Source organism: Lytechinus pictus, chromosome 16 (genome assembly GCF_037042905.1).
Source record: "Lytechinus pictus isolate F3 Inbred chromosome 16, Lp3.0, whole genome shotgun sequence".
Lineage (NCBI taxonomy): Eukaryota > Metazoa > Echinodermata > Echinoidea > Temnopleuroida > Toxopneustidae > Lytechinus > Lytechinus pictus.
In genome coordinates this window covers 3,441,056-3,452,000 of record NC_087260.1, presented here as the reverse complement: position 1 = coordinate 3,452,000, position 10,945 = coordinate 3,441,056, and the positions used below count along the sequence as shown (strand labels likewise).

At 36.8% G+C, this 10,945-nt stretch overlaps 1 protein-coding gene across 2 annotated transcripts; it reads right to left on the bottom strand.

Moving 5' to 3' along the window:
* Window positions 1-540: 540 nt before the first annotated feature.
* On the bottom strand, window positions 541-10,405 carry LOC135157039 (mitochondrial fission 1 protein-like). 2 transcript variants are annotated; one of them, XM_064111437.1, is made up of 4 exons: window positions 10,259-10,405; window positions 4,656-4,865; window positions 2,875-2,980; window positions 541-1,620 (listed from the first exon to the last, which is right to left on the bottom strand). In XM_064111437.1, the coding sequence occupies exons 1-4, from the start codon at window positions 10,301-10,303 to the stop codon at window positions 1,529-1,531; spliced, it is 453 nt and encodes a 150-aa protein (XP_063967507.1). In that variant the 5' UTR covers window positions 10,304-10,405; the 3' UTR covers window positions 541-1,528. The 2 variants fall into 2 exon arrangements, with proteins under 2 accessions (XP_063967507.1, XP_063967508.1); XM_064111438.1 differs by having other exon boundaries at window positions 541-1,998; window positions 10,259-10,391.
* Window positions 10,406-10,945: the final 540 nt, after the last annotated feature.

Here is a 10,945-nt window from a genome sequence, read left to right as displayed (position 1 = left end):
CAACATTCCATATAAGTGTGGTTTAAAATTCTAGTTTAGACTAGGGTTAAACCTAGGTATGGTAACTCCCGTCTAAACTCGACAGGACCCTAAGCTGGTACATAACCAATTACCTAGGAACCATTTTACGTCTAGGTTAATCAGTCATAGTGGCTGACCTTATAATAATCAGAATACCGCCCAGGAGCTGTAACTTGGTACCTGTTGCAGAAACGGTACTATTGAAATAGTGACTTGGCCATCAAATGGTAACTACGTGATATCTTGATTTCTATAGGTTTTTGAGCCACTTTACCATGTTAGTTTGAAAATGGTAGCAAAGTTTAAATAGTAACTTTTAAGCAGCGGGGCCCATGTTACTTGTAAGTTTTGATTGGGTCATGTGTACAAAATTTAAAAGGCCTTTTTTATTATTTAGTATTCTCTGCAGGCTTTCAAATGGCCCACCATCTATGTGTGGTATGATCGAGAAGTCGTAATATTGGACCAAAAAAATGAAAACTTGCAAACTTGCACTTCTCTCCGTCAATCTCAATACCAAGGACGACTCGGCTGTGGAACTCACTCCCTGTCCACAAATCCCCTTAAGCTCCAATCACGGACAGATTTAAGAATTATGTTAATAATACATATTTAATCAGTTTGATGAAAAACTGTTTACTATTCCTTTTTTAATAATGGTTTATAGCTAGGTAAACACAGGCCACTTTTCATCATTTCATGATGGCCCAAAAAACAAACTAAAAGAAAAGAAAAATGGCAACAGAACACAAATGAAGCTTTGTTGAGTTGAAACTCAGTGTTGTGAAAGAAAATCTGAGCAATTTCGAGTATTTCAATCTTAACTAAGCACATCTATTAGTGTTTAAAAATTCCCATGCACAGTTAATTACAATAACAATTTATGTTTATATAAAGCCATATAGAGGAGGTACTGCAGTCCCATTCACCAAGAAACATGTAAGTTGGAATGAGTGACAAATAACTTGAAACTGGAACAGGTTGAGTTAACATACAAAAAATACTTTGATAGAAAGCTGACAGGCTCCAGCGATGATTGACATGTTAAAATGTAGTTATGCAAAGAAATTTCCTCATAGGAGCAATGGTGGCGAGCATTTTCTTGACAGTCATACCGAGATGCACATTTTCAGTCTGAACTCGCTTAACAAATCCATTGCATAATGGGACCGGATTGCCCCTGTACAAGTCTATGGGAATGACAGTTCTTCAGAAGACAACGGGTTTAGGGATGCCAGTTGGAATTGATCAGAGGGCCTGAAAATCACCTAGAATACAAATTTGTACACAAAAGTGCTAAAACTATGGCCTGAAAATAAATGGCCAGAGCCTGAATTCAGGCTTTTGCCTGAAAACTGGCATCCCTGATGACTAAACCCCCCACTGTCACACATTTTATTCCATCAGAAAGGCCTTCGAACTCTTCATTGGCATTACAGTTGCATTTTTGAGAGATGATTTAGAAAATGTCCTGACTATCAAAGATGATATGGTACCTGTGGAAGTGCTATTTCTTCTTTGCAAGAGCAATTCCTGCTCCGACTAGTCCTGCCACCGCTACGGCTGCACCACCAACTATTGCCATTCCAAGAAGCCCGTCTGAAAATAAATCCATTAATATGAAATAAACAGTGTGCATGCATTTGAAAGGTGTAAGAAAAGTGTTGGACAAAATGTTCCAGGGGATTGTATCTAAAGGAGAGGTTCCCCCTCGAGGAGTTGTCCTGTTTCACTAGTGTGTATACGGTACAATTCTCACAACCATGTCTTATCAATCGGCAAATTCTTTGAACTTCCTTTGCTTGATATATTATTCACATCAGAGTTTGATATTTGCAAAAAGATTATTAACAATATCTTTTCTTTGGAAATGATGTGCAAGAGAGTTCTATTTCTTTGCTAGGGCGATTCCTGCTCCTACTAGACCGGCAAGGGCTACAGCTGCTCCGCCTACGATTGCCATCCCGAGAAGTCCATCTGGAAATAAAATTACACATGTTGAACAAGCATACCTATTATGCTGAACAAAGTAGGTTTCATTAAGAAGGAAATTTGTGTGTACAGCATACATTGAATATCAGTTATTGAGTCGAAAACTAAAATCAAAGAACTTGAATTTTTAGCTAACATACAGCAAACTGCAAAAGAATTACAAGCATTGTATCATGTACAAACCCAAACCCATATTTTATGGATGCAGTTTTAACAAGGAGGTACGTGTAATTGCTTCATGGTTGTCCACACCGAGGGGAGGGGGGTACGTATGTGCCTTTGTCGAAACCCCCATTTTCAACCTAAATTTCCATCACCAATTTAGAAAGCCATAGAAATTCCATTTTTTTTCCACTCCAGAGACCCTTAAATTTGTGGTATTTTGTTCAAGTGCGCACCCATCATGAACTACTCAGCAAGTCGGCACGGGGAGCTCGATCAGCGCTGGGCTGCTGAAGCTCCCCGCGCCCTGCTCCGGTTCTAGTCTTACGCTCGCAGCTAGTACATGTAGCGCTAGACCGATATGAATCTAGCCTGACACATTTGCACTTTGCTTTTACACAGTCACTACATTGAGATATGTATAGGCCACTACGATCTAATTAGTTCCAGACACCCCTATTTTCTGATATGGTCAGTTACAGAGCATTGCATTTTTAGCAATCGTTGATCCTAGAGTACTTCCAAAGACCCCCATTTTAAAACCAAATTTTGGTTCCAGAGCCCCCTATTTTCGACTTTGGTGTGGCACATAGGTATCATGTTATAATTCAAGTAATATCGTCCAGTCAATATTGTCACCATCTATATTTCAATTTGCTTTATTTGACAGGCATTTGCCTTGATAGGGATAGTAATTACCTTTATTCATCTTCTTTTTGATGAGTTTTTCAAGATCAGCTCCTTGCCTGTTGTTGGGTTCAATTTGAAGTAGGCCTTGGACAAACTTCAAGGCATTTGTATAGTCCTGAAGAAAAAAACACAAACACAATGAAAGTAAAACTGAAAGGATTTTAAAGCCTGTACGAGGTTTTTTGCAGACTTAAGATTATTACTTCAAGTTTGAATTCAAAATCCTCTGATACAACGAAATATTATCATTATACACATGTTGTCTTAAAGATGGAATCCTATTTGTCCACTATTATCACCAATAAAGCTCAGTGTTTGGAAACCAGTCTGCATGCATTGAGTGATGTCAGGAAATCGTTGAAGAGCTGACATCAGTGGGTTTGAGATTTTAATACAATTGATATTTATCTGCACAGGCTCAGATTCCAACAACCATGCTCATCATAGATGCCACTGCAAGAAATTTGTAAATTTTAAGTCAAATTTATGTAAAAAATCAACATCAAGTCTGGCAATCTAGAGAAAATTTTACATTCATTACTGTTCTGTTTCATGAAGAAGGTAAACTATAACAATTTGCTATGGTACATGTAGAAGAAATTTAACAATAAAGGAATTAAATTCAAATGTCCAATTGATTGCAAACAAGTTGCACGAAACACGGCCCGAGACAATATCTCTTAAATATCTTACTAAGCTGCCAACTGATCGAATGCTTATTATTTATCAAAGATCATATTGTCAGTGGGCTGCTAAATCCTTGTATCTACAAAAAAACCTTAAAATTTGAAAACGGCTAGATCGAGAAAAGCTTTCACTCACAGAGAAAATAGCTCTATACAAGTGGTAATATTCATTTGCTAAGAAAGAGTGCTCTACACGAATAAGAAGACTATTTTGGGACATTAAAAAGTTGCCATCCATTAAAAATATGTATGGGGGCTCAGAAATGCACAAAAGATTCCTGGAAACGTAAAAGGGAGCCTTGGAAAATCCCCATTCATTGCAATGTTAAAGCTTATCCAATGTTGTAAGTTAAAGGGGAATGAAACCTTTGGAACAAGTGGGCTTGGGTGAAAACAGAAAAATCAAAGAAGAAGAACAAAGAAAGTTTGAGAAAAATCAGACAAATAATGAGAAAGTCATGAGCATTTCAATATTGCGATCACTAATTTTATGGGGATCTTCCCATTGGCAATGCGACAAAGATGTGTGATGTCACATGTGAACAACTTTCCCTTTAGTGGACTAAAAAATACCCCCAAAATGTTCTTTGTTCTTTCTTATGGTGATACAAACTCTTTAATTATAATGTATTCTTTGATAATCTGTATTACATGCACTCCTATAGTAAGAATACATGATCTACTGATAGATGTGATCAAAGAGGCAGTTTAAATAAAATATATACTAAAGTAATGGGAAAGCTGTTCACAAGTGACATCACACATCTTTATCGCATTGCCAATCAGAGGATCTCCATAGCATTAGTGATCGCAATATTCAAATGCTCATAACTTTTTCATTATTTGTCTGATTTTTCTCAAACTTTTGTTGATCTGTTTCTTTGATTTTTTCTGTTTTCACACATGCTTTCTTGTTACAAAGGTTTCATTTTCCTTTCATGTAGTTTCATGTACTTGTGAAAAGCAACCCCCCCCCCTCACCCACCCAATTTTTTTTTCTGTTGCCATCTTTACCATAATTCTAGAATACCACTTTACCTGAGCTGTCCTAAACTTTTTTTCAGTTTGAGATGCAAGGTTCCAACAGCCTACCTAAAGTCTTACCTTCAGCCTGTAATATCCGATGGCTAGATAGAAAAGGCAATCCCGTTGGACCTGAGGGCTTCCGCCATGCAGGAGTTCCTCCAGGAGTACGACCCCTCTCCTCATGTCATCCCTGTAACGACTTCTCACCAGACACCAAGCATACTGAAACTGAGTCCCGACGGTCACCCTCCCCTGTGCCAGCTCAGCATTGTACAGTTGCTCATTTTTCTGCATGCAAAATGATAAAAACAAGCATTTCACCAATAGGGTGAAAATAATGTTTCAAATCACAGAGAGGACCAGCTCTATAGATGCAGTTTGTGCTCCTGAGCATTTTGACACCTTTTTCAGAAAAATCGGTCCAATTTTGAGGGGGTGCCCCCCAAAACGCTCAAGTACGACTATACTCTGTAAAGAGGACTGTACTCAACGGAAGAAGAAAAAAATGATTTGGGGCAAAAACGTTGTGATGTTGACCCCCACCAATGATTTTCGTCAAAATTGTAGGCCTATATCTTGGCTTCTGCATAAGCTATTTCAGTGATTTTTGTGATAACATGTATGTTATTTTGGACAAGGAATTCATTTTTAACAATTAAAATATGTATTAATGCTGTCTTTGTAGTCTACTTAAAATTCAACCCTTATTTAATTTAGGAGGGGTCAATTTGACCCCCTTGACGAATTTCATCACTACGCGACCGCAAGAAATTTTGTGACTCTGCCACTCAGTGACTGTTTACTGTCAAGGTGTGCGTATCTTCTGAGACCAAATTTGCAATGCCCGGGTAGATCTAGATCTAATTGGTTTAGAAATTACGCAACACTTTTTTGTAAAGTGCATTAAGCCACTCTAGGCAACACCGCAATACTTACCCGTGTTAATAAACTGGGACTCCACTCACACGCATTTGGGCCGCCCTAGCTTAGAACTAAAGTTTATTATCTAGAAATTGTTAAACTATACTGATAAAATATATTTCATTAAATAGCTTGATACTGTTTGATCGGTACTCACCGGTTCTTTGTTGCATTTTCAGCCCAATTCTCACAATTCTTGGGAAATATTCGCGGCAAATCTTGTCGCCATAGACAGCTACACGTCCATCTTTATTTATAAATGGAGCGCCCTTTACGATAGTTGTTAATGCCGCGGAGAAATCGTTAGGCATTTTGGCCTGTGTTCAAGGCGTAGCTGTTCTATTTTTTTTTTATAGGTATGAGATCGTAATCACAGCGAGTATTTACACTCTTCCATAATGATTCCGAAAGGGAGGCGCAACACCCCCCACCCACATGGGCGCAAATTCCAGGGGGACATGTCCCCCTTACCTAGAATAGTAGGGGGGCACATTATGAAATGTCATCCCCCTACTATTTTTGGTCTTTTCATTCAAAATCGAAATAAAATATGTATTTTGGAAGAGACGATCTTACTTTTGGGGTGCCCTTTTTTTTTGCTTGTTTGCTTATCAAATTTCTTTTGGTCAAGATGACCTTCTTTTTGGGGTGATATACCTTCTTTTTTGTTTTTGTTTGTTTGTTTTTTTCTTGTCAAATTTTCCAGCCCCTGGTCCCGGCTACCTTTGGGGAGAGATTTCCGCCCTTGCCTAACAGTACACTTGATATTGTTTGCGAATCTGCGTGGGCGTCGGGGGCTGGGGGATGAGGAAAAGCGGTGAGACGAGAAAAAAAAAAAAGAAGGAAAAAGAGGACAGAAAAAAAGTGAACGAAAGAAAAATTAATGGAAAATAAAAGGGAGGAGAAAATAGTGAGAAAAGTGATGGGTAGGTCGAGATTTTATGTGTCCGTGCAAAAAGAAATGAGCAGAGGTTGAGATGTTGTCTGTTTGGGCAAATGTCTGTCTGTTGGACTGGCGCCTGTTGCAAAAATTATTAAGCTGATGGAATCAGAAAGTTCCAACTGCTTCATGTCATACCGACAGTGACAGGATTAAGGGGTTGTATAAATCACGCTCTAAAACTGTGTTCTTTATTAAAAAGTTGTCCTTCATATTCATTTTCGCAAAAGAATATCAAGTTTTCAATTAATTGTCTATAGTTATCCTGTTTATGATAAAAATACTTAGAAATTGGGTTAGGTTAGGGTTATCAAATTATCGGGGCAGAAAATATATTTTTTCAGTTCGCGCGTCGAGCTGGCATTAGTGATCAGTGAGATTATGTTTTTAATGACATTCATTCTATTCACAGCAATATATTATTAAACATAGCCGCATGAATTATAGATAGGTCTATAGTTATCAGGTGAATAATTTACCGCTACACACTGATCATGCGGATACTGTTTTGTAAAGGGGAATTTCACCTTGATAAAAAGATTGTGAAAATATAGGCCAAAGAAAAATAATTTCAAAACATCGGTGAAGGTGTTATTTAAAAAAAATGGAGTTAGTAGAATTTCGAATGCTTGATTTGTGACGTCATAAACGAGCAGTTGCTCAATATTCTATGTAATATAAAATGCCAAAATGTCCCATTTTTAATGGTCCGTAATGACCCACTTTTTTCTTTTTGGAGAGAGTATGAAGTTATCTATTGATATACTGAATGTACAATAAAAGTCATTATCACGTATTTCTTGACATTTCATTTACTTTTTACCATAATTATATCCGATATAGCTGCTCGCAAAGGCCTACGCCGTCACAAATAATTATTAAAAAAATCTCACCTTTAATTTTTTTTTGGTGGGGGATGGATTTTTCCTGATAACGCATACCAATTTTTCAAATTATTTTTTCTGCTATTTTCATAATTAACTTTAAATAAATTCACCTATGCACTACTTATTTTTTTCAAAGACAAAATAACAAAATTACATCTAGTCATCATCATCACCATCATCACCAACTTCATTCTCATCATCATCACCACTACCACCATCATCATCATCATCACCGCCACCATCACCACCACCATCATCATCACCAAGATAATTTTCATCATCATCATCTTTCTTTTTTTTTCTTTTTTTTCCCCTTCCCTTCTTCTTTTTTTCCTTCCTATTTTCCTCCCTTTTTAGAGGGGCACACCACCAAATAAATATGTTTGTTGTTGTTGTATATAAGTTGGCGGATGCCTCATGAAATGAAATAAAAGAGAAAATAAGGAAAGGGAAAAAGTAAGAAGAAGGATAAGAAGAAAAAAAGAAAGCCAAACAAACAAGACAAAATAATATCAAAATTTCGTAATAAAGTCAGTCAGTTTAATAATTATGTTTTCAATGAAATGAGACATAAAAGAATTGAAACAAGTAAAAAGGGCTACATCATAGTTAAAAGAAATAGAGGGAAGCTCCGAGACAATAAAAAGTGTAAAAAAAATCAGAAAAGACTTTGAAACACTCTGAACACGAGTATAATATAAAAAAAAATTGGGAATAAGCGAGGACAAGTAGCTGAGGGACCCCCCCCCCTCTCTCTCTAGTTATTTACTCAAACTCGCATATACAAGAGAAGAAATTCTTACTAATCAAAATATTGCGAGCAAAAAGCACGAGCTGACATTTTTTTTAAATATTCAAAACTGATAGAGAGACACATTTTGAACAATTCATGAAACATAATAATCATTCATTATAGCTACCAATCGGATTGCGACAAGATCTGAGAATTAGAAATTCATTAAAAGCATAAAATTGTATAACATTAAAATAAGACGGGCGCAACGCATGAGCTAAAGCTTTATATACCAATTAAAAATTTGGAAATTTTTAGCGTTTTCGGTAGTCATGAAAAAGATTCATATTTCATGAAAGCTCAAATCCAGAGGAGGAATATTTTTTATTAATTGACTTAAAAAAGGCAGTTCTAATTAAGCCCCATTTAATATTTGATTACAAGTCTCGTTAAACAGTAAAAGAGGAAAAATTAAAGCATATTGTGTTCCTCAATTCTCTTTCTCTTTAACCCTTTTTTTTTTTTGGGGGGGGGAGGAGGTATTTTGGTTTAAAAAAAAGAGAAAAAACAATAATTGCTGGCTAGTGGGTGTAGTGGTAGGGACACCCCGCCCCTACCCCCGTAGTTACGCAAACATGGGACCAAATGATCCTACTTGTTCCAAGGCGAAACTTGTGCATTCAATTAAATGTTATTTTTGAGAAAATTAAAGCTTGCGCTGTTTAAATTCAATCTCTTTCACCTAAATTTGCGATGAATGCTAGCATTATGAAATATATAATTATCAACGTCTGGCGAAAAGAATAACCAACCGATCAGCTGACGAGAACGCGTATCACGTGATCTGCATATCAGCTTCGATCGCGAGTCAGAAGTGAAGAGCAACTGGCAATAAAATCTGTAAAAAGTCGTCAAAATGTAAGTTCCCCTTCATTTCTTTCAATTTTTTTTATTGCTAACAATGCTTTAACTTTCTTAAACAAAAATTTAATGAATAGTCTAATACTAATAGACAGTACAATAGCTCGTACTTGTGTTATAATACACAAATAATCATCTTCACAAAGATTTCTGACACAAAATACTACAGATGTCGCCTATGAGGTCCATACATGTAATGTTTGGACCTCATTGTTGCATTAAGCTTACCAAAAACCACTCCTAGTACCAATGAGGTCCAAACATTACATGTATGGACCTCATAGGCGACATCAGTAGTATTTTTGGTTAGAAATCTCTGAGAACAGGATATTTCTATATTATATCACAAGTACAAGCTATATTCCTTTCTCTTGTCTTATTTAAATTATAATTTTATAGTGTAAATGCATCGTTAGCAACAACAAAAAAATGAAAGAAATGAAGGGGAACTTACATTTTCACGGCTTTTTCCTGATTTTCTGGGCAGTTGCTCTTCACTTCTGACTCGCGATCGAAGCTGATATGAAGATCACGTGATTCGCGTTCTCGTCAGCTGATCGGTTGATTATTCTTTTCGTCAGACGTTAATAATATATATTTTATAATGCTAGCATTCATCGCTAATTTAGGTGAAAGAGATTGAAGTTAATAAGCGCCAGGTCGGAATCATAATTATTTTGGACGAGTGTATTTATACACTCGATCTCATACCTGACGTAGACGGCGCTATTCAACAAATGCACAATCTTCAATATAAAAAATAAAACAGAAAGAACGCCTTGAAAGTTGAACACAGGCCAAAATGCCTAACGATTTCTCCGCGGCATTAACAACTATCGTAAAGGGCGCTCCATTTATTAATAAAGATGGACGTATAGCTGTCTATGGCGACAAAATTTGCCGCAAATATTTACGAAGTCGAAGAATTGTGAGAAATGGTCTGAAATGCAACAAAAGAACCGGTGAGTACCGATTAAACATTATCAATTTATTTAATAGAACATATTTTATGACTACAGTTTAACAATTTCTAGATAATATTGCTTAGTTCTAAGCTAGGGCGGCCCAAATGCGCGTGAGTGGAGTCCCAGTTTATTAACACGGGTAAGTATTGGGGTGTCGCCTAGAGTGCCAAAAACTGATAGTACTAGTAACTAGGCCCAACTTACATTAAATGACATTAATGGGACTGTACTGTATTTTCGCGAACTTTTAAGAAGTTATTTTCGGTTGTAAGTGAGTCAAACGTACGACATTAGTCTATATTCGTTTATCATACCTTTAAGTCTTCAACTGCTACGATTTCTTCCACTATCGTTTCCATTTCGCTGGTAATTCTAAGTTAGTAAGTATTATTCTAAGCTGTAAATTTGCGTAGAAATGATGAATCAGACGAGATTTCATGCGCTGAAATAACGGACTGTTTAACTTCTTTAAGTTGTTGAGTAAGGTACTCTTGAAAATAAACTGATAGAAAGAAATCTCGCCTTACAAGATTCAAGATTCTTTTAAATATTGGTCAATGTACGCATACAAAGAAATCTATATACCTTATTAGGTGGATGTTTCTTGTCGGTAATTTTCACTGACAAACTTGCTTTGAGCAAAGAAGATACAAGGATTTCAGTATAACAAGTAGTCAGTGAAAATTTTCGTTGAAATGCGAACGGAGCCAAAGGAGTTTAGCGGAACAACCAATATAACAGAGACCGAATTAGCTTTTGGTCTCCAGGATATACTGTTAATCTGTTGATGCCATATACATCCCCCCCCCCGCGACGTTTAAGATCTTCTGATTCAAAATTGCTTGCAGTTCCTAAATCCAAGAAATCATGGAGGATCGGTCATTTGCACATGCTGGGCCATCCTTGTGAAATCAGTTGCCATATTCCATTCGTAGTATTTCAAACATCGACAGAGACTCCAACCCCAAGAACCTTTAGTGATCTGGAGATTCTCCCGCCTG

Coding starts and splice junctions, on each gene's coding strand:
- LOC135157039 (XM_064111437.1), bottom strand. CDS start 10,303: ATGGAAACGATAGTGGAAGAAATCGTAGCAGTTGAAGACTTAAAG. Junction 2,981..4,655: donor TCGGATATTACAGGCTGAAG/GTAAGACTTTAG, acceptor TTTTTTCTTCAG/GACTATACAAATGCCTTGAA. Junction 1,621..2,874: donor CAAAAAGAAGATGAATAAAG/GTAATTACTATC, acceptor ATTTATTTTCAG/ACGGGCTTCTTGGAATGGCA.